The following is a 27,814-nucleotide window of genomic DNA, read 5'->3' on the forward strand; positions in this document are numbered from 1 at the left end:
GAAGTCGGTAATTCGTGCATACGCACAACTTCCTTGATATAAAGCTTGGAAAGTACATCCATTGAATAATTAATATAGATGGAAATAAAATGTACTAACTTCGTTAGTTAATCAACAATTATCCAAACAGAATCATACTTCTTCGGAGTTGAAGGGAGTCCAACTATGAAATCTATCGAAATGCAATCTCATTTCCATTCTGGTACCTTTAGAGGCTGTAAAAGACCAGAGGAGTTCTGATGATAAGCCTTTACTTCCTAATAGGTAAAACATCATGATACATACTCGACTATCTCCTTCTTCATATTCGACCACTAAAATGACCGCTTCACATTCTAATACATCTTATTTCTGCCCAAATAAATTGTAAACTTAGATTGGCATGCTTCCTTCAAGATTTCTTCCCTTAAATCTAAAATATCCGGCACACAGAGGCGATGTCGATAGCAAATACTCTTATCCTCCCAAATCTTCCATTTATATTCATCTTTTTCTTGTTGTTTGACCATTATCTTTGTTAACCATTTGTTGTTCTCTTGAGCTTTTAGGATTCTATCCTTCAAGGTTTACTTAATCATTATGTTACCGAGATGGATACGCCTCTCTTCAAATTACAATTTCACATCAAACTCCTTCACAATGTCTAATATTCCAATTCTCTAATCATCAACCTGGCTATACCTTGCAACTTGTATTGCTTTCTACTTAGTGCATCTTCCACTAAGTTCGCCTTACCAGGATGATAAAATAATTCAAATTCATAGTCCTTTAAGAATTCTACCCATCTTCTTTGCATCATATTCAAATATTTCTGTAAAAATAAATATAGGAGGCTCTTGTGATCGGTAAACTGAGCGAATCGCTCGCCATATAAATAGTGTCTCTAAATCTCAACATAGAAAACTATAGCAGCTAGCTCTAGGTCATGAGTCAGATAAATGCGCTCGTGATTCTTTAATTACCGCAATGTGTAAGCTATTACTTTAACTTCCTGCATTAGTATGCAACCAAGTCCTAAAATTGACACATCAGTATAAACAACAAATTTCATTCCCTTGTGGGGAAAAGTAAGAATAGGCCTCGAAGTTAATAATCATTTCAGCTCAGCTTCACATATCTCCTTCCATTTGAATAATACACCCTTTTGTCTTAAACATGTCAACGAGTCAGATTTTTTTTTTTAAAATCATTAATAAATCTTATGTAATATCTAACAAGCTTGAGAAAACTCCTAATATCAGATACAGTCATGGGTTATTCCCATTGACCTACTGCTTCAACCTTTACTGGATCCACTGCTACTTCATCCTTCATGATAATATGCTTGATGAACTTCACACTCTCCTTCCAAAATTCACACTTTGAGAACATGGCGTACAATTGATTTTCTTTCAAGGTCTATAGCATCGTTCTTAGGTGCTCTTCATGATCTTCACCCGTCTTGGAATAAATCAATATGTCATCAATGAATACGATCACAAAGTAGTTTAAATACGGTTGAAATACCATGCTCATCAAATCCATGAACGCAGCAGGGGCATTGGTGAAGCCAAAGGGCATAAACAGAAACTCTTAGTGCCCATAGCGTGTCCAAAAATCTGTCTTATAAATATCTTCTTCCTTGATCCACAGTTGGTGATATTCTAAACTTAAGTCAATCTTAGAAAAATAGCAAGCTCTCTTCAACTAATCGAATAAGTCATCAATACGAGGGAATGGGTATTTGTTCTTCATCATCACTTCATTCAATCAATAATAATCTATACATAATTGCATACTCCCATCCTTCTTCTTCACAAATAACACTGGCACTCCCATGATAATGTGCTTGGTCAAATGAAACTTTGGTCCTTTAATTCTTCTAGTTGTTTCTTAAGCTCCTGCAGCTACACTAGTGGCATGCGGTAGGGCTACATTGATATAGGCATGGTTCCTAGTACAAGGTCAATACCAAAATCTACTTCCCTTTTAGGTGGCAATTCAAGGATATCTTGGAAAATCTCTAGATAGTCTTTCAAAATTGGGATCTGTTTTATCGTCAACTTTGATGATTGTCCATCTTTTGGCACTATGATGTGTTTTACTCCTTCGTCTCTTTGTCACCCTCGGATTTGGAAAGGCTCTCTCCCTGAAATAAAGAAGGTCACTGCCATGGCATGGCAGTTAATTTTAGCATGATAGGTAGTAAGCCAATTCATTCCTAAAATAACATCATACCCCTTCATCTCCATCACAACTATATCTACTGGCATTAGGGTTCCTTCAATTTCAATTTCACATGATTTGTAAAGTTTATCTATGGTGACAGTCTTTCCCACAGGTGATTTTACCAAAATTGGTTTACTAAGAGCTACAGATTTTATACTTAACCGATCAACTATTGTAGTCACAATAAAAGACAATGAAGCTTCAAAATCAAACAATATGACAATGGGTTGATCATGTAGGATGGTTGTACCCTCTATAATGTTGTTATCTACTTCTGGTTCTTCACTAGAGGTGACGGTGTAAACTTTTGCATGTATGGGCTGTTGTTGAATGGTTGTCCTCCTTAAGAGTTCATAGGCCATGATGATGGCTAAGAGCAATTCTACTGATTTTGAGGCAGTCAAGATGGTACAATGTGTGATGACATAGGGTGAGAGTGAGACAGTCTGGACGTTTAAAGAGTCTTAACAAACTGATGAGTAGATACAAGGAATGATACTCGTGAAGGTGCTTTCCAAAGTGGCAGTAACTACTTGATGTCTCTAAGTCGAGTCTTGCAAAACTATGCCTTATGCCTATATTTCCCGTAATAAGTGCAATTCCCCACAAACTGTCGTTCCTAATTGTTAGGCATCTTGATTGGAGCGGTGGCCCGTTGCCTCTTTTTTACAGTTACTGTAGAGTGGGTGTCGTCCTATTCTGATACTCTCTCATCTGAGCACGAGTCCATTCAATGTCTCTTTTGGCTCGTAGGTCCTTATCCATAGTCTCGGAGAATTTTGTGATATCTACGAAACAAAATCTAGTTGTAACTTTCTTACGAAGGCCTTTTTAATTTCTGAACTTTACACTCTTCATCTTACACCACCTTCGAAACATAACGAGATAATTCCGTGATTTCTCCTCATACTGAGCCATTAACATAGCTCATTGCTCCAACTTTGAAAACTCCACCATCTTCTGAAGACGATATGCTTTGGCAAAATACTTCTCATAGAACTTTCTTCTAAACTCGTTATAGGTCCACGCATGAGTTGTTGCAACCATCATTGTTGCTCCTCGCCACCATATATCTACTTCTCCTTGTAGTACAAATGCTACCATTTAAACCTTTTGGTCCACTGGGCAGTCCATTGCTTCAAGAATTTTCTCAACTTGAGGTAGCAAATCTTATGTTATCGCTTGATCTGAGATTCCCTTGAATACAGGTGATCGTAGTTTTGCAAAATTTTCAATACTCCACAGAGTTGCTTGTGCCTTTAAATTGAATTCCTCTGTCCTCAAGGAGCCTGATCCATGTTAGATATCATGTCCATTTGGGCCATAATTGGATCTTGTTGTTGCTTCATCATAATGCCAATTGAGTAACTAATCCAAATGCAGTGTCCCATGGCTAGGAACTGGGTCTAACAAAATTCGTGCGCATAGTGGTTGGTGATAGTGGAAGTTGTGCACTATGTTCAACACCACTTGGATTTCCTACTGGAGGGGTAGAACTTTCTGTCTCCTCTCATTCTTCCATATTTTATCTCGTTCACCTACTGATGTTTCAAATTCTAGTGGTCCATTCAAGTTTGACGTTGGTTCATGGTGAACAACAACGCGAGTTGATAGGGTTATATGTCGAACAATACACGGCTTCTGTAGGGCCATTGTGTCTTATAAAAGAACAAAGTTTAGTAATGGATTAATCCCGGCTGTCCAGCAAAGGGTTAAAGACATAAAGTATTAGAAGTTTATGTAGTTAATTCTACGCACAGTTCAGAGTGTTGGTAGCACCTAATTGATTCCTATGTCATTTGTCAATCAATCCAAATAAGGGAAATCTTAGATGTAGAGTTTCTAATTCTAAGGATCTACCATTTATGAAAGTATGTGTGGGGTCATAACCTACATGTCACTAGGTTTAAAGAAAGTCTCTCTCTGTTAACATTCTGTCATGCCCCGTATTTGGATACAGTGTGTGCACCATCATACCCGACTTACAGTCCATGACTCGTACGGTAAGTGTGCATAAGTCCATCCATCATATGATTATTAAGAGAAACAATTATATGTTTTCTAGATTATCATCACATCAACATTAACACACTTAATTTTTCTACTTCGTTTAATAATACTTTATACATAACATTCTCATTCCTAAAATAAATTTTCAAAAACAATCTAAATTCACTCATTTGGAACTTTATTTAACTAAAATAATCAATCATATATCTCAATCATAACGTACTATAAGCAATTCTCAATTTAATCTAGATAATAATGTATATAATGAAAGGAAATTAAAAATTCTAAGATCAATTACATAATAAATTTAGTAATCTAATATAACGGAGTTCATCTTTCACCAAATACGGCTATTGTTCTTGAGTTTCGTCCACTAACCCACCTCATTTTTCGGCACCTAACTAGGTTTCCCTGTATCGTCCGTCACTATAAGGTTGTTAATCCACAATGTTAGCTGGCCAAGCTAGTGAGTGAACCCAGAATGGCTCATACATATCATAATAAAACATAGCACAACCAACTATATTATGTGTATGTAGCATGAGCGTGAATGCAAGGATGTCATGAGATGCATATTAAGTGGGATGATTATCCACTTGCTTGGGTTGGATATTCATCAACCTAAAATTGTACCTGTCAGACATCCACCTAGGTAGGCTTAAGTAACTTGTACCCTATAGATATCCACCTAGGTAGGCTTAAGTAACTTGTACCCTATAGACATCCACCTAGGTAGGTTTAAGTAACTTGTACCCTATAGACATCCACTTAGGTAGGCATGGGCAATCCATACATCTACTCCATGATTAGGCTTCCACTATCGTGTCATCTGATCATGAATCTTCCAGGCATAACCATCTAAGGAGATCCCCTTGCAACCCAAGCACAAGTTGTGCATGCGTTCTCAATAGATACATATAATGTATGCTCAATGTCTATGCATTGATATGTATAGTCAACCAAATAAATCTCTCTCTGAGAGGAAATATAAATTCATGATATCAATGATTTGTGCATGTGCATGTTTAGCATTCATCAATACTTTCTAAAACATATATCATAAACAAAGATTATAGTTATACAATGGTTCAACAATCATACGGCAATCACATCGATCAAAATAGTCTCAACCATGAAATCATCTATCTTAATCATGTAGATATGTGACACGTTGGGATTCACTTACTTATTCGAGGTAGGATCGAATCCTTCAATCAATCGAACACTAATTTGTAGAATTATACTTCAAATCCCTATTAAGATGATTTAGCATACTCTAATTAAATAATATTATTTCAACAAGTGGGGTCCACGTTTGAATCAATCAAGATGACCCAAGATGATTTTTTAAATTTAGTTATTGACAAACACAGGGATTGTTGATCAATGTAGTCAATTGATCGAACCAGCTTAAGGGCCTTCGATCGATCTTCTAATTAATCGACCATGGATCGATTAAAATTCGAATTAATTCTTTAAGTCTCTAAACAGTACTTTTAGCCACCATCGAATGATCAAACCTTGCTCATCAATCAATCAAGCATGGTTGGGTTAAATCAGTTTACTCACTGGGCTAATTTGGTCATCCTTGATCGAAAGAGTTCGATCGACTGGGATCACTCGAGGATCCCCTCGATCGATCGAACCTCAGGTTTGATTAATTGAAATAGGTTATGAATTTTAAAATTTAATCGCTAGACAAAAATTGACCTACTTCAATCGATCGAACACTGACTTTGGTTGATCGACCGAAGTCGGATAAGTTCAGTTACACCATCCAATTTTTTGAAAATTCTTAGGTTTTTCTCTAGTTTCTTTGTTTTAATGGATTCTATTGATTATGGAATTAGGTCTAACCCATCCAATGTTTTTCCTCATAATTATATTCAGAGAAACCAAATGATATCTTAGATTTGAATATCTAGCATCTACAATTGATAGTTAAAAACTGTTTTCGACAAAAGCGATTATAAATGGTAAGACTTCGTAGATCACTGTGGGAATTCCTTAGTTGGATAACTATAAATTTCAAGGTCCTATCATGATACGGCTTTAGGATCCTTTGATTTGAATCTCCTACATTAACACAACCTGATTTCTCAAAGCAGATATTCCTTGTTACCGAAATTTTTTAAAACAGTCTTCTATTGATCAAAACTCCTCCCTTGGATCAAAACGATGGGCATAGGGTGAACTCACCACGTTCATTGGTTGAATTCAGGATTATAGGCAAGGATTTACAGAAAAATTAAGAATAGGATGATGAAACTTACTAGTGGAGGCTCTTCTTTCGCAAGGCTTCTCCCTCTTCTATGATTGCTCTTTTGGGTTTAGAGTTTTCTACAAGAATTTTTTGCTGACCTCCCCTTTAAATAAAGTGAGAGTCTTGATTCTAGAATATTCCAATAGGCTTTTGTGAATTTTGGCAAAAATTATAATTCATGCGGCATGGGGAATCAATCCACTGAGTTATCCCTCTACCTAAAGTTCTTCTACTAACTAGGCTAAATACTTGGTTTTTTATTAATAAAAAATTCAAATATTAATTTGTTTTAGTCAGGGTCTCAGGTGGGCCACGAAAATTGCGGCCATTACACAGGTTTTTAAACAATCCATATTGTTACCCGCCATCATTAAACAGTTCAAATCATTGTCCAAGGACTATTCAACCATTTAGGTTCTTGTCAGCCATCATTGGATGGTCAAGATAAGGTCCATGTACTTTTGAGCAGTTCCAGTTATTGTCCATCATGCCCATAGACTTTTAAGCAGATTAGATCTCCGTCTATAAAGGTTTACTCATTGCAAACAAGCCCAGTCAAGAATACGGTAGAGAGCCCGAAGAACTGGAATACGGTGGATCCAACTGCCCACACTACAATGGTGGAACAAGAGTAAGAAATGCATGACATTGAAACTTCCCTAGGGTTTCAGCGTGTTTGCAGGTAACCATAGAATGCGATGAGGGAGAGAGAAGAACCCCTTCCAGGGGCAGAGGGTGGGACACATCTAAAAGAGGTAGATCTCGCATACTTAGTCAGGAAAGAGGGGCAAGCAGAGGAAGATCTCCAGGGGGTATCGGAGAATGGGAGGTAAGGACAGGGATTTCAATGTGTTTGCAGGTAACCTTCCCTTCGACTGTTCCTAACAGGATCTATTTGCTATATTTCAAAATTTGGGAAAAGTTGTCAACGTATTCATCCCAACATTCCCAGATTGGGGCCATCTAAGGGGATATGCTTTTATAAGGTTCTTATATGAATCCGAGGGAAGAGCATCCATGGGAATGTTGGACGGTCAGAGAATTAATGGGAGGATAGCTACGGTCAGGGAGGCTAAACCTAGGGCATCCATCCATAGTGCTACATGGAAATTAAAGGCCACATCCCTGGAACTGCTTCAAAGACATCTGAGATCCTATGCAAGTGTGCTTGTGAATGGTGGTAAGAATATGGGATTACCTATAGGTGCAGGAGCCGGAGCTGATTTACGAAATGAGGAAGATATCACTACAGTGGCATATGTGGGGGCAGTTTCCTCCAAGTTCGAGTTGTTGAAATTAAGATTAGTAGGGGTTGTGGCAGACAATTCCATATCCATTCTTCGACTAATGGCAGCTATTAGGGATTCCAAATTCGCAGCCTCAATGATCGACGTTGTGAGGATCTCTCCTATCAAATTCCTAATTGTCCTCAAATCAAAAGAGGAACTGAAGGAATTCAAGGAAGACAGTCCACTACATCTTCAGATCGGCCTGGCTGAACTCTTTCCATAGTCTCCACATGAAGCTGAGGTGGGAGAGGGCACCTAGGTACACTTGTTTGGGATTCCTCCGCATGCCTGGATTGAGTCTATTATCCTTGACCTGGGTAGATACTTCGGCAAGGTGGTTCAAGTCGACACAACAAGTAGATTTGGGCTATTTTAGATGTTTGCCAGAATCAAGATCAAGCTCCACCCATGCATCAATCTTAAACAAGTGTTGAAACCAAAGGTGGTTGAAGAGCAATGCATCGGCCACCTCAATGACGATTTTCAACTTTTCGATCCACGGAAGCGGCCGATCTTTGGCTGTGAGGATGGTTGTAAGATCTCCACCCTCCATGAATTCATAAACCAAGAAAAGCTTCTCTTCGAAGAATTCACCCGAGTGGCCGATCTTAATCAAGTTCAACGTACTAAAATCATTAGTGGCAAACCGTAATGATTCGACATTGAGATCCTTTGTAATAGTCCAGAAATCGAGGAGAGGAAGATCGTTTGGAAGGAGGAGGGACAGAGATCCAGCTCGCAGAGTTTTCAAGCTATAGAAAGTCGATCAGCCCTAGATCTAGAGGTAAATCGCCCGAATTCATCTTCCTCCAGTTGCTCCCAACTCCTAGATCCAAAGATTTCAGTCTATTTGTTTGAAACATCACTTTTGATACATTCATGGAAGATCTATTTGCATTTTCAGCAAATACGGGAGGGTTCTGAATGTTTATATCCCAACTATCCCAAGAACAATGAAACCCAGGGGCTACGGTTTTGTACACTTCCGATTCGAGCAAGATGCTAAGAATGCAATGGATATCCTCAATGGTAAGTGTATTGATGGCAGAATAACAACTGTAAGATGGGCAAGAGCTAGGACTTCGCCAGATAGAACGATCCACCAGATGCGCCCTAGAGAACAGGTAGATAGGAAGCCCTCTTTGAATTCTTAGGCGGACGTTTTGACCGTACCAGCCAAGCCTCAAATGCAGAAGTTGATGCAGGAGGAAGATATATTTTCAGAAGCAGACCCTAGAGCGGTGGCTACCCATCTCCAGGCCTTATAGCTAGGGGTAGTTGGAACAACTTCCAGCCCAAGAATCTCAATCCTAAAACTATATGGTGCCATCAGAGACTCGAGATTCGGCTCTCCATCTATTGATGTTACAAGGTTATCCCCCATCAAATTTCTGATCACTTTAAAGTCCAAGCCAGAATATGACAACTTTCTAATTGACTCAGATTTACATAGTAGTATGGGCATTACTTCGATGGTCAGATGGACTCCGGAGGAGGTGATCGGAGGTGGAATCTGGCTCAGATTATTTGGCATCCCGGCCCATGCCTAGATGGAGTCGGTCATCCTTGATCTACGAAACCATTTCGGCAGTATTACCCATATAGACCCGATCTGCGCCTATGGGATTTTTTAGGTATTTGCACGAATCAAAGTAGTTATTCGCCCAAGATCGAATATGCAAAGAGTGCTAAAACTCAAAGTGGCTGATAAGATTTTCCCAATATATGTAGACATGGAATCGATAGTAGGTACCAGTAATCTCCTCACATTTCCACCAATCCCCCCCAGAGACATGGTGGCCAATGTGAGCACGAGAGAATGGGTGGAAAGAAAATTCCATAGGAATTCCTCTGGTCAACATGATCCCCCAACAGATGTTTGTATAAATGCTAATGAAACTACATTGACAGTATATAATGATCCACCCACCACAACTGTTTGTGTAAATCCTATCGAGGCATCTCATCGTAGCCAACCAGAAGCCTGTGACCAGCTAACAGTGGTTCCTCAACCGAGGCCACCGGCTCACCACAGATAAACCCCGCGCGTATAAGATGAATGCAGAAAAAGATAGTACTCTTCCTGACATACCAAGCCCGTCGCTGCTTCTAATCCCCTCTAGACAACCCATTCATAACCAGTATGGCATTATATCCCAAAATGGTATTGTAACACCCTGGATTTTCGAGGGTCGAGTAATAATCGACTCTCAAGTTCCTGGGTGTCACTTATATCTTAAGAGTTAGTAATTTCAGGTATAAATCAAATGAAATAAGCAATAGAGGGATCAAATGGAACATAAACCACAAACCACAACTAAGCTACTGAAATAAAACACGATTAAGTGTAGATCCAACAAGGAAATATCATACGGGATGCACGAGGCAACACCCGACAAAATATACAAAATGTAAAGTCCAAAAATGGTATGCAACTATCCCCTTGCCCCAACGGTCCATCTCTAATCCTGTGCGGTCTATGGGGATCCACCCAAAAGCTAGAAGTAGGAAAGCTCCTCTTCCTCATCTATGCTCGCCCTGCCTAGTGCGTCGAGCTCCGCGACACTTGCATCTAAAGAAGAGTCTAATTGGTGTTTTAAAACACCGTCCCAGAGTGACAGTGAGTGATCAACTTAATGGGTGTCATTAGCAATGAGTTACACAAAATATCAATTTCAGAGGCGAGATTAATGAAAAGCATATAAACACCAATACCGAACTACTCTTGTTAGTGCATATGCATGTATTATGGAATGATGCATGCCCTCACCAACAACACTCCCTCAAGCAAATCCATTTTACGATCGCAAATGACAAACACTTCCTCAATGCGACCTCAACTGCCGAGTCGCCAACCTAACTAATGCAATGCGTGAATATTCATGTTAGCCGAGTATTTAATTAAGTCTGTTCATCCAGCATGATTGGGGAAGCCGAAACACCTCCATTTAGTCAATGACCTTACCCAAATCACTTAACTCAGGGTGGCCGTAGCGGCTCTGAGCCTGCGATCCTTGATCCAAATTTAGGTATCATCATTTTTTCTCACAAATCAATAATTCCAAAGGTAAGGCATAATACTTAAAGGTTTGAGGATTAACTCGGTATGGATCATCACCCAACACTGAATATGATCACTCAATTTTGAGGTGCGGGCTTGTCATATAACCAAATCACTATAAGGGAAAGGGCTCGTCACCTAATTCCATTCATGCCCGGGTCGCTTGAACGGTACTCTAGCACGAAACCATCAGTTGGGTAATTTAACAGGAGCCGTTCGAACAAGGACCTATCACCTCCTATGCTCGCTGGACACTACGGGGAGGCTCGTCACCCTAGCGTAGGCCAACAGCACGGACATAGGTCTCATTCCACTATGCCCCGCTCCCGAGACTTAGTTGCTCACTGGTCACTATGGGGAGACTCGTCACCCCATCATAGGCCGATAGCTCGGACACAGTGTCCCATTCCACCATGCCCGGCTCATGAGTCTTAGGGATCATATCATTACGGTTAATAGTGGCTTCTTAAAGGTATGGTGTGCTTCAAATTCAGGCAGGCGTGATAATACATGGTGAACGTACATGGTTGGCCAACTGGTGGACCAATTCAACTAACTTAGGTGAAGTACGGCGTAACTGGCACTGGGTGCAAGCATCCTGCATAGCCCAACTACTGTCTGTTGTCCATCTTCGACTTAGATTGGTCAGATTGGCCCAGGGCAACCGATCCAATGGGGCTACCCTTGTGAATATTTATGATTTTGCTGGCTGACCCAATTAACTAAATAGCCACAGTCAATCAATAATACTAATAAATCAACTATGCATCTATAGCAACGAATATATGCAACAAATCATAGTTTGCAAGGTACCAAAAAGGAAATGCGAACTACTCCTAATGGTAGTACTAGACATGCATGCATACAGGGTTAGATTTCCTAACAATAAAGAACGAATCACATGTTACTCTTATTTACAGGAAAATCAGTCATACATGCAACAAACAATGAACATTCAAGTAAAATTTAATACATAGACAAACATGTAACACAATTTCCAAGTTCAATCAAATTTGGGGATGATCTAACCTCAATCATTTATGAAAAAAAAGAAAATTAAGGGAGGAAGGCAGTGTTCAATTCAGCCTAATCTATTTGACTTGGAATTGAGTATTGATTTCCCTATGCATGTTTAGGTAAATTATGAGGAGAATTCATTAACGAAATTCCTACAAATCACACATGCACAGCAATTTCAACAACCACAATCATTAACTTCATCCTACGATTGATAATTGGTCACCTGAAGATAATGGTCCGCACCTATTGTCGACCGGAAGTCCTTGTGGTTGCTCTAGCGGTGTCGGGTCTGCAAACTTGACGTGTCGGGGCCCTACGTTATATGAACTTCATGTTAAGACGCATGCATGTGGCTTTAACTAAGAAGAAACAAAAGGAAGCTCGGATTCTTACCTTGGATCAGACGTAGCTCGCCTCTATGGCGATAGGGGCTGAGATTCCCGGCAATGTGGAGGTGGGAGTGCGGGAAATCCCAATTTCTTAGCTCCCTTGCAATGCACCCTCCTCTCTCTCTCTCTCTCTCTCTCTCTCTCTCTCTCTCTCTCTCCCTCTCTCTCCCTTTCTCATCTCCCTCTCTCAGCTGTTGGAAATTCTGTGGGAGAGAGGGGTTTAAGGGTTTTATACCCTAGAATTAAATCATTTGGCCCTGGGTTCCATTAATTGCTTCAAACGGCCTTGTGGGAACCATTTCTGGTTGTTGGGGTTGCCCTGATGGCCCCCTATTCTATCTAATTTATGGGATAGGTGCCCCATGGGCCGATGAAGGGCTGTGTAAAGTTTGACTGCAAACAGACGCGGGATTTTATCACAATGTTCCAATTTATGATCAACGGATACCATTTCTCAATCGGGGGTCAGATTTGGCGAACAAGTGCAGGGCCATTTATTTTAAAATTCAGATTTCTGGTCACAACTTGGGAGAGTTGCATTTTAAAAGTGCCGATTGGGTGGCATAAACTATCTGTTTCAAGGCGTCGTTTGAGTCTGTTGACCGCGATGGTCCACAAGCCCAGTGAGATTGACATTACTCTAAAATTTCAGAACTAGTAGCCCACTAACAAGCGGTCTAGAGCTTGTTCAGATAATCGGGGCATTTCTGGAATTAATTGGATATGGAGATTTCTTGGGTGCAGTTAATTAAGATCTAGATTAAATAAGTTCACAGTATGACCTATTCGAAATTAGTGAAAATGGTGATTCGGTCATGATCACTCTAAACCATCGGTTTTAGGCTAAAAGAGTAGCTGGGTTAATTTTGTTTATTAATTAAGGTCCGAGCCATAGCTGACTCGGCTTTAAGTAGATCTTTAATTTAGTTACGATTGTCTTGATTAGTCAGCGATGGGTTGGTTAGATTTGGGCCTTATGTGAACAAATCATGGGGCTAAAATCGATGTTTAAGTGATCAATTGGATTCATTGGTTTTATATGGTGGATCGATCTTATTTGTACGGTTCTTTAACGGTACCAGCCACGCATAAGACCATCTCGATCGGTTGGATTCATTGGTTTTATTTGGTAGATCGATCTTATTTGTACGATTCTTTAGCGGTACCAGCCGCGTATAAGACCATCTCGAGTGTCAAGGGTCAGTAAGTGATGACGTGGCTAGTTATTAAAAAAAAGAAGAATTTTTTTGAAAATTTAAAATAGCAAAAATTCAGAGTGTTACAGGTATGCTTGAGGTTGCAAGTCCTAAGGGTAGTGACAGAGAATCTTTGCAAAATAGTGTCCCCCCCCCCCCCCCATCCTTTATGATGATGATAGGGAGATAGGCACAACAGCGGAATCAGATAGTGATAGCGCCAAGCATCAACAAATTCAGGACAACTCTCAGGTAGCCCCCTCTCTAGATGAATTGAAAATCCCTCCTAACCAAAACCATAACAGAATTGGAAGCCTCGACGCTGCTCAGAACCAGAGCTATGTTCACCAATCAATGTCAGCGGTTCAGACGCTCCCCATCAAGAACCCAGCGAAGACGACAATGAGAAGATCACGTATCCTCTACAAACAGGGGAGACTAGGAATCCAGACTAAGAAGGTTAAAATGTAGGGCTGTGAATTCTGGTTGTGTCACGGATAGATAAAATCCTTGTATAGAATGCCCGTGGCGTTGATAACCAGCGTACCATCAGAACTTTGAAGAGAATGCTCAGGAACCACAACCCTTGGATTGTGGTTATTTTGGAGCCATTGCTCAGGGATAACAGAAGAATGAGAGTTGGTCTATCGCTTGGCTTTCACCTATCTTGCTCAAATGGAGAAGAGGGTGGTAAAATATGGGTTTATTACAAGAATCTTCTTTCCTGTTCAGTTTCTTATGCTTCTAACCAATCAATGACTCTAGCTATAAATGTGTAGAACTTGCAGGTATCTGTTTATCTTAGCTGTGTGTATGATAGTTGTTTCAGAATTCATAAAAGGTCCCTTTGAGATGAATTGGCGTCTCAAGCATCTTCGCTACTGGGTCCTTGGGCAGTGTGTAGTAATTTCAACGTGATCATTGAAGCTTCGGAAAGGAGTCGTGGAGACTTTGACAGGCTTATCGCATTGGAATTCTCTGAGGTGATAAACAATGTAGGGCTCATAGATGTGGGATTCTTTGGTAACCGCTTTACATGGTGCAACAATCAGTTAGGCGTAGCTAGAATTTGGGCTAGGCTGGACAGGGTCCTTATCAATGCAAACTGGGCCTCTGCTTTTCCTCGTTTTCATGTCGACCATCTCCCTTGCCTCAACTCAGATCACAATCCCCTTCTTCTGGCTTTCCCTCCCCAGCCTCCTAGCAGCGCAAAACTGTTCAAATTTCAGAGAATGTGGACAAGGCATGATTCCTTTCTCCAGGTGGTGAGGACAGCTTGGAATAAGGCTGAATCCAACTACCCTATCCTCAATGTGCTCTTCAAACTGAAATGCATCAAAGAAGACCTCAAAATATGGAATAAGGAATCCTTTGGAAACATTTTTGATCAGGTAAAACTGGCGGAGGCAGCCCTAGCAAAGGTAGAACTTCAATTGCAATAGTCAGTGACCTATCCCAATCAGGCCAGTGAGCTACAGAGTAGATTCAATGCTGCTGCAGAAAACCTTAATCATATGGAAATTAGGCTGGAAATCTTCTGGAAGCGGAAGTCCAGGATCAATTGGTTGAAAGATGGTGACAGGAATACAAGGTTTTTCCATGCTGTAGCTTCAGAGAGACAGAGGAGAGTAACAATCAACAGTATTGAGCTGGATTCGGGGAAGATTGTGTCCGACCCGAAAGCCATTAAGAGGGTTGCAGTTCTGCATTTCGAGAATCTGTTTAAAGCGACTCCCTACACAACAGAGCCAGAGATTTTGGATTCGATTCCTCCTCTAGTTACGCAGGATTGGAACGTATGTTGCTAGCCCCCCCATCGATTCAGGAGCTGCATCACACCATCCAGACCATTCCTCTTGACGGAGCGCCCGGTCCTAATGGCTTCTCAGGGGTCTTTTTCTCTACTTGCTGGGACGTTATTAGACAAGACATTCACAAAGCAGTAATATTTTTCTTCTGAGGAAAACTCTTGCTTGCTATCACTTCCTCCCTAATATGCATGGTTCCCAAAGGGGTTGCCCCTAAGAGATTGGCCAACTACTGACCTATTAGTCTCTTCAATTGCCTCTATCTCTTCAATTGCCTCTACAAGATCTTCTCGAAGATTATCGCCTCTAGGCTTAGTCAGGTGCTTCCTTCCCTCATATCTCCTAAGCAAAGGGCTTTTATTCAGGGCCGAGCAATTTTCGAGAACATTGTGCTCTCGTAGGAGCTATTCAGAGAAATTAACAGGAAGTTTCGAAGCGAAAACTTGGTTCTGAAGTTGGATATGGAGAAAGCGTATAACAGGGTGGATTAGGGATTCCTTAAACATGTGTTAAATCGTTTTGATTTCAGCCCTCATTGGATAGACTTAGTGGAGAATTGTTAGGCTAACGGCTAGTTTTCAGTCCTAATTAACGGCGAGGCAGCCAATTTTTTCAAATCATCTAGAGGCCTGCGGCAGGGGGACTCGATATCCCCGAGTCTATTTATTCTTTGTACAGATGTTTTAAGTCAGAGCCTTAAAATTTTGGTGTCTCATGGTTTGTGTCAGCCCTTCAAGCTTAGGAGAGACTGTCCTAAGGTATCACATCTCCTATATACAAACGACACCCTTCTTTTTCTCAATGGAGGGCTCCATTCTCTTCGCCAAATCAAGACATTGCTGGATGTGTTCCAAGCAGCGTCTGGCCAAAGTATCAATCTCAGGAAAAGCTCCTTTTTTTGCACAGATAAAATTTCAACATCCAGAATTAGATCCATCGTGAACCTCCTCAGCATTTCCAAGTCTTCAGCTCTTTCAATTACCTTGGGGTCCCGATAGTAGTTGGCAGGCTGAAAGCGAGTGCTTTCCATCCTTTTATTGACAAGGTGGAAGGCCGAATCAAGGGATGGCAATCAAAGTTTCTATCTCAGGCCGATAGAGCAGTTTTGATTAATCATGTTTTGGGTAGCATTCCAGTCCATGCAATGGCAGTAGCCCATCTTCCTAAGTAGGTTCTTGCGGCTTTGGAAAGCCATTTTGCGTCCTTTTTTTGGGGTTGGGCAGAAGGTAGGAGGAAGCTCCATTGGAGGAGCTGGAAAACCATTGCGCAACCTAAAGATGAAGGTGGGATCGATCGGTATCTGTAAGTTGTCGGAGGTCATGCACGCATATCAGCTAAAGATGGCCTGGGCGGTTAAATTCAGAAAGGAAGCCAATTTATGGAGCTCGTTCATGGCAGTAAAATATGGACAGAATCAACCCCCCTCTAGCTTGGGTAATGCATCTCGCATCTTTTCCCCGATTTGGAAGAAAATCCTACAGTTATTACCTCAGTTAGAAGACCAAGTGCAGTGGAGCATTGGCACTGGTGAATGCAGCCTATGGAGTGCGAATTGGATAGGGCTTGGCCCCCTCCAGTCGGTAGTCTCAGGTATTATCCCTCAGGAGTTAAGTTCGATGAAGGTTCAACAATTCATAGGCCCGAATGGCCCCTTTCCTCCCTTGCAATTTTCGGTCTCCTCCCTCAGGATGTGGTTGACTACATCTTTCAGGCAGGCTTTTGTTTATCTGATGGTCCAGATACCCCTCTCTAGCCTTATACCTCCTCGGGTCTATTCTCTGTTAAATTTTCTTGGGCTAGGAGCAGAGCTTTTTCTCCTCGTAAGGGTTGGGCGAGGTGGGTTTGGCATAGTAAGTTACCTCCAAAAGTTTCTCTCTTTATCTGGAAGCTGCTATATAATTCAGTGCTGGTGGAGGGTGCCATCTAATCACGTGGAATTCATTTAGCATCAAAATGCATTTGCTGTCTAGTTAATTCAGCCCAGGGCCCCTTTGGTGAGTCCATTGCTCACTTATTTCTAAATGGTGACCTAGCCGTTTTTACATGGAACTATTTCGGCATGGTTTTTGGGATCAGCGTGATGTAGGCAGCTTCGGTTGAGTACAAGTTGTCCTAATGGTGGAATTCCTCTTTTGCAGGGGCCAGGAGTTCCCTCATTCAAAAGTTAGCACTGCCGTTGATCTTCTGGGAGCTGTGGAAGGCGAGAAATGCGGCATTTTTCGAGGGGAAGTCCCCATCTGTTTTTGTCGTGATCACCAGAGTCTCCTGGTGGTTATTCTACATCAGCGGTAACAATGGTAGAAGCTCGGAGGGTGTTGCTCATTCCCTATCTGGTATTTCAGTGGCTAGGATCGCGAATAGGGTGAGACCTGGACTGCAATCGGTGGTGAAATGGCTGAAACCACTTGCCAACTAGGTAAAAATAATTGTCGATGGATCCTCAAGAGGTAATCTAGGAATGTCAGGGGGTGAAGGTGTTTGTAGGGGTGACAAGGGTCAGTTTTTGTTTGGGTTTGCGGCTGGTTACAGGGTGCTCTCCAACATTGGAGCTAAACTACGTGCGGTCCATGATGGCCTCTCTTTGTCTCTTAAAGGGCTATGTCAGAGTGGTGGTCGAATCCGATTCTCAGCTGATAGTGAAAATATTGGTCAGTTAGGATTGAGAAGCTCCGAATACGAGGGCAGGTGGAATTCTGGCATATCTTCAGGAAGGGTAACACCCCAGCTGATGCTTTGGCCCGCATGGGGAGCAACCTCCAATCAGCCTTTTTCGGTGATCGTTTTGTGGAGCTCCCTCCATAGGTAAGAGGGCTTCTTTTCTTGGATAAGGTGGGGCAAGGGGCAATTAGGGAGAGGTAATCTGTTCCTTTGGCACGGGTACTCCTGGCTTAGATATGATAGGCATTCTTCAGGTCCTTTTTTTTCCTGGGAAGGCCCGAAATATAATTTTGTTCAGGTAAAAAAAGGGTTGAGCTGGAAATCATTAGGCAGGTCCGTTTGGGCAGTCCAGAGGGGCTGGACGGTGGTATACATGTATGTAGCTTTCGTGTGGCTCAGCCGGAGTTTTTCTCCCTGGTCAAACCTGAATGGTGGGTGAGTTGTTCACGATTTTCCTGTTTAATATACATCCAGTTTTATCCAAAAAAAAAAAAGAAAAAAAGCTGTCCAGAAATCAGATTTCTTGAACAAATAAAAAAAAGAAGATATCCCTTGTAATACTACATGGAGGTGTAGTAGATAAGGGAGGAGAGGACCCATGTTTTTATTTTGTGAGATTTGTAAGTAGAAAGCTGAAAATCAGGAAGCCAAACAAGGAGAAAAGGCTCCATATCAGAAGTCTAATTGAGTCAGGCTCCATGGCCTCTTTTGGGAGAGGGCCTGGCTCGTTTATATAAAGAGAGTCCTACACTCCTGGCACGTGCTAATGTGGCACGTGTGTTTAAGGTCTTGGTCAATGGTCTGATGGGTCCCACCGTTTATGTGTCGTGTGTTGAAAATCAGGCGGAGGTGGTTGTTGGGTGGGCCGCACATGTATGTACGTGACTTTTCCTACAGTAGTTGGAAGCCCGTGCAATTAAAAACTTGATGGGGGCTAGTGAGGTATGCTTGTGTGACATCCATTGCGTCCATCATTTGTGCCACATCATTTTAAGTGGTGGACTCGAAAATCAGGACGATCCAAGATTCAATTGGGCCACACAGAAGGGAATGTCACAATTGAAACCTCACTCGCGCTGATGCGGCACGTGTGTTTGAGATCCCGGTCATTGGTCTGGTGGGTCCGCCCATAATTTGCTGTGGTGGCCAAAGTGGTCATTGGACTGGCGACACATGTATGGATGCGAATGTCCTACAACAGTTGTGGTGGGCCCGTGTCACTAAAAAGCTCAATGGGCCCACCGTGATGGTAGTGTCATACACGCCATCCATTATTTTCACTGCCTGATGCGATGATTCATGCATCATCTTCATCTAAGCCTTATCTTAATTAATTAGGCCAGCCTCATGATTCATGGTAGTGTCATGTATCATCATCTTCATCTAAGCCTTATCTTAATTAATTAGGTCAGCCTCATGTTAGGATATTGGATCATCATCGCCCTTATTTTAAGATGTTAGGATCATCACCGCCCTTAGGATGTGACCCAAAAAAAGAAGGTCATCCAAAACTCTAGTGGGCCAATTTGGTGTGGCCCACTCAATGAGATTTTGATTAAATAATATGTGGCTTTCAGATGACCACATAAAGCATGTTTGAAAGTTGTTGTATGTTGGTGATGAGGCAAATAGATGATGGGGTGTGATTTGATTGGTCATGTACTCTTCTTTTCCAAGCACTTTTCCCGTTGGACACAACTTTTAAAGCCGAATCGGTTAAAGAGTTACAATCAAATTAAAACTAATAATAAATAGTAAAACTGAAAATAAAATGGGATTTCAATTGTTGATTTGATGGAATCTCGCAAATTCCGCAGGGGCAACCCGGCATAGCAGGGTTGGGTGGCTAAAGTAGCTTCTCTGCATGTTGGATAACTCATTCTGGTTTGTGAGATATGCCTGTTTTAAGTTTCTGACGGTTTGGATCACTTCCACCTCCGATTGGACCTTCTATGGTCCATCTCAGCTATGAAATTGCCCGCGATGAGCTATACATCATTTCCCAGATCATTGAACGGTCCCAATCATTGTCCACCGTCATTGGACAATCCAGAACATTGTCCATGGACATTAAATGGTCCAGATTATTGTCAACCATAATTGGACAATTCATATCACTGTTCATGGACTTTTGAACAATCCATATTGCTTCCCACCATCACCGGACGGTTCAGATCACTGCCCACATCATTAGATGGTCTAGATCGCTTACCATACAGTTTCGAACGGCCCATATCAATATCACCATCATTGGATGGACTAGATTGCTACCAATGAACTTTTAAATTATTCAAATTTCTGTCCACCATATCGTTGGGCCTAGATCATTGTCCATGAGCTTTTAAATAGTCAAGATCATTGTCCACCATCATTGGATGGTCCTAATTGTTGTTCAAGGACTTGTGAACAGTCTCAGTTCTTGTCCACCATCATTAGATGGTCCATATCCTTGTCCACCTGCTTTTGAACGTTTCTACGGACCTTTGAACAGATAGTCCAAATTGTTGCCGGCTTTTGAATGGTCTAGATTGTAGTTCATTATCATTAGACAGTCCATATGAAGGAATGTAGGGTGCAATTTACGTGTACAACTGAACATCATATGTAGAGGTATTTATGTCATTTCAATTAAAGGAAGGGTATTTATATTATTTCACATTTATGGGCTTGTACTCTCATCAAAACAAAATATGTGGTGACTGACCCTAACAACAACCAATGGAAGGTAGTAAGAGCTCACTTAAAAAGTTTTTATTTCGGTGGTTATATCTAGTTAGCCAAAAAAGTAGGTGTGTTTTGTATAAACCCTTACTACTATTCGCATCAAGCCATTTATTTATTTATTTTTTGGCCATTTGTTTTCCTTATGCATTCATTGTAATTGATTTTACATACGAGATTCATTAATCAGTAATATTATAGGCAGTGTGCTCCCACACTTTGGCCAAAAAAAACAAAGAAAAAAGAAAAAGAAAAAAGAGGAGGTTCTTTTGTGCACCCTTGAAGAGTAACTTTTATTTATTTATTTATTTATTTCAATTCAATTTGATATGTTCTTGGTTGGATGTCCTGTAAACTTGGTTTTTTTATTCAATTCAATTTGATATGTTCTTGGTTGAAGAATAACCTTATTCTTCCGGCCTCTATAGTGGCAATCCATAAACTTTTCATGTAGGAAAAAGAAGGCACTAATGATACATACAACTCATTTCTGTTTATCTAGAACAGTTGAATGATAGGCCGTGTAGTGGATTGGCATGCATTTTGTTTAAATGAGAGAACAATCCCATAAATGTGAAATAACATAAATACCCTTCCTTTAATATTGAATGTATGAAATTTTTTATTTACTTGGGTTTAAATATATTAGAATTTTACTTTTATTTAAGCTAGATTTGGTAGAAACATACACATCCATAATACTCAACTGCCTAAAAAATAAGAAATTTATTTATTTATTATTATTATTTTTAATAAAGATTTTTGTTTGTCTTACTTGTATTTTCTCTTTGCCTTATCTTGGCCCTTCCTATATGATTTCTTTTGGCAGCAACTTGTCATATATTGTTGCCGACTCATCTGACTCAGAAGAGTTGGGGCAATATGGACCTTTATCACCTGTTGGTCTTGAAAAAAAGAAAAAGAAGAATAAAAGAAGAAGGAGAAGAAGAAGAAGAAGGCTGTTTTCCTATTTCATTTTCAAGTTCGAAAATATGCTCACTTCCCAAGCTCTAAAATTTCCGGATCAAACATTCCTCCTATCATATAGATCGAACGCCTCAAATAAAAACTCCTCAAATCACAAGGATCAAGGTTAAAAGTGTGTTTTAACATTTAGTTCTATACAAAGATTATTTTCATCCAAATTGACGAAGATAAAAATGGACAACAGACAACATGTAAAAATCAAATGGCCTGACCGTCCTTATGTATGGTTCTCATCAGGTATGCATGTTATGAACTTACTAATTCACTTAGGTGTGAGTATATGTGCAGGTGTATGTATCGGTGTAAGTCTCTTGCTTTTACTCATTGGTGGTTCTTGGTGGTATTGGGCATGGAGGAAAAGAAGGCTCATCAAACAAAAAGAAAAATTCTTTCAAGAAAATGGAGGTTTTCTATTAGAAGAAAAGCGTCAATCATTTGCTGAGATATTCAAAATCTTTACCAGAGAAGAGTTGCAAACAGCCACCAATAACTATGACAAAAGCCAAATTGTTGGTCAGGGCGGTTTTGGTACAGTTTACAAAGGAATTTTGCGTAACAATAAGATGGTTGCCGTTAAAAAGTCAAAAATAGTGGATAAGACCCAAATCGAGCAGTTTATAAATGAGGTCCATATCTTGTCTCAGATCAGCCACAGGAATATTGTCAAGCTCTTGGGTTGCTGTTTAGAAGAAGAAGTTCCAATCCTGGTATACGAATTTATTTCCAATGGAACCCTCTCCCAGCATATCCATGGTGAGGGCTATGCATCATCACTTTCCTTAGAAAACCGTCTAAGGATTGCTACAGAAACTGCAGGGGCACTTCACTATTTACACTCCATAGCTTCTGCACCCATCTTTCATAGAGATGTCAAGTCGGCCAACATACTTTTGGATAATAATTTCACAGCGAAAGTGTCCGATTTTGGAGCTTCAAGATTGGTTCGTCTGGATCAAACTCAAGTAACGACATTGGTGATGGGGACATGGGGATACTTAGATCCAGAGTATCATCAAACAGGCCAATTAACAGCAAAGAGCGATGTATATGGCTTTGGCATAGTTCTTGTGGAGCTCTTGACGGGTGAGAGGCCCATTTCTTCCACTAGATCCGAAGAATATAAAAGCCTTTCCAGGTACTTCCTCTCATCGATGAAAGAGAATCGGCTCTTTGAAATTTTAGAGGACCGAGTTCGAGATGAAGGGAGAGAAGAAGAGCTCATGGCAGTTGCTCAACTTGCTAAGAGATGCCTGAAACTTAAGGGGGAAGAACGACCTACAATGAAGGAAGTGGTAGTGGAGCTGGAGGGGCTAAGGTCTCATGAACATCCCTGGGTACCCAACAATCATGAAGAGATTGAGATCTTGTTAGGTGAAACTTCACAAGGCCATGCTAGCAATGCAACATATTCAACATGTGAATATAGTGTTGATAGCCACACGCTATCAGCATTAGAGATCGGACACTAGCATGCCCTTTTTTTTTTCTTTTAAAAAAAAAAATAAAATAAAAAAGATGAGTGTATTCATTCCTATTTGTTTCAATGGTAATTCTCTAGCATGTTATTTTGTTTTCAACAGTTTGGTCATTTGGCAGCATGGAATTCGACGCCCAAAAACAATAAATTCTTACAAATTCCTCGAATCCACTCTGCCAAACGACCCCTAAAGGGCATTGATATCTTTGCCTGCCTAGATTGTCTTGATCATTCTCACTTTTGTTTTGGGAATTGAGATGGAACACTTGTGCTGCTACTCTTCAATTCCCAAAATGGAAAATAATGTATGCAAATCAACCGATGAGATTGTAAACTGTGGCTCCCTATTGTAATATGATATTTGAATTTTAGTTAATGTGAGGAGATGTGTCTTGGGCATATTGTCCATGTATTGCATGTGTTGTAAGATGTTGTCCACAACATTGAAACTTTAAACTAACTTAGAAGTTGTTGGGGAAAAATATGACAAGTCCGGAGACTCGGTTATGGAGTGGACCAACTCTACTGAAACCGTCCGGGGGATCCAAGCCAATAGTTCGGATCGAGCAAGATAAAGCCAAAGGAGAGACTTGTTCGGATTTGTAAGAAACGAATCCCGACCGAAGCTGAGAGTCGAGAGCCTTAGGCAAGTATAGGACACATCAAGTTGACTCGGTTAACGAGGCAGCAATGTCTAAAGAGACCTATTAAAGGTCCCAAATCAAAAAGCCACTTGACCGATTATGAAAACGACCTATATACGGTTGGTTGTAGTATCGACAATCGGATAGAAGAAAAACATCAGTCCTGAACCGACTCAGTTTCGTCCGACAGTAAGCAAAAAGTTTCCTATGTAAACTAACCGATATTACGAATCTACTATGGCCAAGCCAAGCAAAGGAGAGACGGTGTAATCTTAAACACCGTACCGAGAATCTTGTAAAAGGATTCCCGATCTTGAAAATCTCGGGATCGGGAAGTATCCGTAAGCAAAACACCATCTAAATCAAATCTCCAAAATATCGGGAAAGAATCCCCATACAGCGGGATCTTCCTTCTCCTATAAATAGGAGAGACTCCAAGGATGAAAGGTACGCAAAAATTCTCTCCCAAACCCACTCAATACTATAAGACCCAGATTCCTAGCTTGACTTTGGCATCGGAGAGTCCCCTGCTCTAGCCAGGGTCTCCTTTGTCTTCTTCCTGTGCAGGTACTCGAAGGTCTAAAGAGGGACGACCAGTTTTTTGCATCAACAGTTTGGTGCCGTCTGTGGGAATCGATATAAAAAGTCGTTTCCTACGCTCTATTCAGAGGCTGTAAAATGTGCTTTAATGGTGGTTAGTAAAAGAACCATCCAAGAAGATCTAAATGAGGTTACTGTCATTGAACCATCGGATGCAAACGCTGTTCGAGGGAATCAATGTCAGAATTCCGCTGCTCGACCAGCGACCTCTGCTGGGACGAGAAACACTCAGCGGAACTGAGATAATGGGCGACTGGACAAAGAAGTCCAGGAACTCAGATCCGACATCAACGTCATGAAACAACTGTTGGAACAGATACACCGGTAGCAAGTTCCGCCGGGTGTTCAGATGACTAATGTCCCGTAGCAAGTTGCCGATCCCGAGCCAGTCGTCCTACAACCGACATTCCCTCAGTGAAGTCAGCCCCAAGGTCCGTCCAAGCCAGCTCCTGCTCATTCTGCTACTGTCGTGCTGCCCCCCACTAACCTCCGACATGAAATCGATCGGCGGAGGCGCAGTCAGCCTTCGGTCGAGGGAATGGCCGAAAGCGATGAACCTTGGAAAGCCAACCTTCAAGATTTCAGGAGGGAGGGGCGGGAAGAGATCGAGGACGTGAAACAGGGTCGGGATTTGCGTCAGAATCGACCCGAAGCAAAAGTGTCCCTATTTGTGAAGGAAGTAATGCAGGCTCGACTACCGGAACGGTTCCGTCTTTCGAAAATTATGCCTTTCACTAGTAAAACCGACACAACTGAGCACATCGAATGCTTCCGGATGTACATGGAATTACATGATGCCTCGGACGCCGTAATGTGTCGGGCTTTCTCCCTCACTTTAGCCGACGTAGCCCGACTTTGGTTCAAATAGTTGAAACTGAAGTCCATCCGAACCTTCGCAGAACTTAGTGATGCCTTTCTTACCAATTTTATTGGTGGGAAGAAGAAGTTGAAACCCCCAGCGCATCTGAATAATATAGTTTAGAAGGATGGAGAGTTGCTGAAAGATTACATCAAACGATTCAACTTTGAATCACTCCAAGTTCAAAAACATTCGGAGGAGACAACACTTAACTCCATCATGCAAGGTGTGAGGGATAAGCCATTTCTGGCGTCCCTAGACAAGAATCCGCCTGAAACTTTGGTGGAGTTCATGACTTGGTTAGACAAATACGCTAACGCCAAAGAAACGCGGAACTTGCGTGAAGCCATTTAGAATGCAAAAACCACGGCTAAAGAGTTGGCCAAAAAGGAAATTGACTCGGCCGGAGGAAAAAAGCGTAAGGATGACCGAGCACGCGATGAACGCAAGTCAGGCAAGCAACTCGACCGAATGTTTTCTACATACACCCTGCTTAACAAACCTCGAGAACAGGTGTTGATGGAAATAAAAAGTGAAGGATTTGTAAGTTGGCCGAATAAGCTTCGAAGTAATCCGAATCAACGAAATAAAGACAAATACTGTCACTACCATCATGATCATGGCTATAGCACAAGTGATTGCTATCACTTGAAGGAGGAGATCGAAAGGCTTATCCGAGAAGGCTGACTCAAAGAACATGTCAAGAAAACAGGAACAACGGAAGAACGACCAAGCGACAACCGATCTACAGAAGAAATCCGGACGATAGTCGGAGGACCCCTGTGTGGAGGCAACTCAAATAATGCCAGGAAAAACCACGCTAGAAGCCTCAGCTGACCTAAGTCCGAAATTCTGATCATAGCTCGGCCTTCAAAAGAAAAGAAGAAGGAAAAGTACTGTATCTCGTTCACTGATGAAGATGCCTGAGGTATCCATCATCCAAATGATGATGCATTAGTCGTTACCCTGACCATTGCAAACCAAAGGGTGTTCCACATACTCGTCGACACAGGGTCATCGGCTGACGTATTGTTCACTCAGGCGTTCGATAGGATGAGTGTTGAACGATTGGTGTTACGACCGGTTCATACCCCGTTGGTCGGATTCTTGGGGGGACAGATATTCCCGGAGGGGATCATTTCATTGCCGCTCACAGCCGGGAATCCTCCGCACCAAGTGACAACAATGGTTGATTTCCTGATAGTCAACCAATCGTCCGTGTACAACGCTATACTCGGTCGACCCTCTCTGAGTCTCCTCCACGCTGTGGTATCTACATACCACCTCTCCGTGAAATTTCCGACTGAGTCGGGAGTATGAGTCGTCAAAGGAGATCAGCAGGACGCGAGACGTTGCTACATGACAGCTCTAAAAGTATCCACCAAGAAAGCTCCAACCGAAGTATCGATGATCGTGTCGCTGGACCCCGGGTCGAGACGCATGAACGAGGGCAACCAATTGAAGATCTTATTTCGGTCCCTTTGGTCGAGACAGACGGGTCTAAAACAGTGCAAGTTGGCTTGTCTCTGCGATCACCCTTGACAGATAATTTGATAGCCCTACTTCGACGATATGCTGACGTATTTGTCTGGAGCCATGAAGATATGCAGGGAATCGACCCGTCAGTGATCACTCACTGACTCAATATTGATCTGACCTACCAACCAATTCGACAGAAGCGACGACCACTCGGCCCCGAATGGTACGCTGTCATTGAAGAAGAGGTTAGCAAGCTCCTCAAGGTAAAATTTATAGAAGAGATATACTACCCGGAATGGGTAGCTAATGTCGTACTTGTGAAGAAAGCTAATGGGAAGTGGCGAGTCCATATTGACTATACCGACCTAAACAAAGCCTGCCCGAATGATAGCTTTCCTCTTCCGAGGATAGACCAGTTGGTAGATAGTACTGCGGGACATGAACTTTTTAGTTTTATGGATGCATATTAAGGGTATAATCAAATTGTAATGCATCAGCCTGATAAATCTAAAACTATCTTTGTCACTGACAAAGGCCTTTATTATTACCGTGTGATGCCGTTTGGTTTGAAAAATGCTGGTGCGACTTATCAGAGATTGGTGAACAAAATCTTTGCTCGGCTGATCGGCCGAACCATAGAAGTGTATATTGACGACATGCTCGTTAAAAGTGTACACCCGGCCGACCATATAGCCGACTTAGAAGAAATGTTCCTTATTTTACGCAAGTTCTGAATGAAACTGAACCCGAACAAGTGTGCATTTGGCATAAGTTTAGAAAAATTTCTCAATTTCTTGGTCAGTCAGCAAGGAATAGAGGCAAACCCGGAAAAGATAAAAGCCCTGCTCGATATGGAATCTTCAAAAATGATTAAAGATATACAAAGACTGACTAGACGGGTAGCGGCACTTAATCGTTTCCTGTCCAGAGCCACGAATAAATGTCTCCCATTCTTCAAACAATTGAAGGGACGACAAACGGTGGATTTGACGGAAGAGTGCGAAGTAGCGTTCCAGCAATTAAAGTCTTATCTCGGATCTTCACCACTCTTATCGAAACCCGAGTCAAGAGAAGCCTACTTCTGTACCTAGCAATGTCCAAGGTAGTAGTTAGCTCGGCCCTAATACATGAGCACGATGGAAAGT

At 41.5% G+C, this 27,814-nt stretch overlaps 1 protein-coding gene across 1 annotated transcript in view; it reads left to right on the top strand.

Annotated features, from left to right (window-relative positions):
• Positions 1-23,465, top strand: part of LOC131253505 (wall-associated receptor kinase 2-like) — a 38,629-nt gene extending 15,164 nt beyond the window's left edge. The window contains exon 3 of the mRNA XM_058254534.1: positions 21,899-23,465. Coding sequence (XP_058110517.1) covers positions 21,899-23,079 — 1,181 coding nt within the window. The 3' untranslated portion in view covers positions 23,080-23,465. The remainder of the gene's footprint in view (positions 1-21,898) is intronic.
• Positions 23,466-27,814: the final 4,349 nt, after the last annotated feature.

This window comes from Magnolia sinica, chromosome 8, assembly GCF_029962835.1.
Source record: "Magnolia sinica isolate HGM2019 chromosome 8, MsV1, whole genome shotgun sequence".
NCBI lineage: Eukaryota > Viridiplantae > Streptophyta > Magnoliopsida > Magnoliales > Magnoliaceae > Magnolia > Magnolia sinica.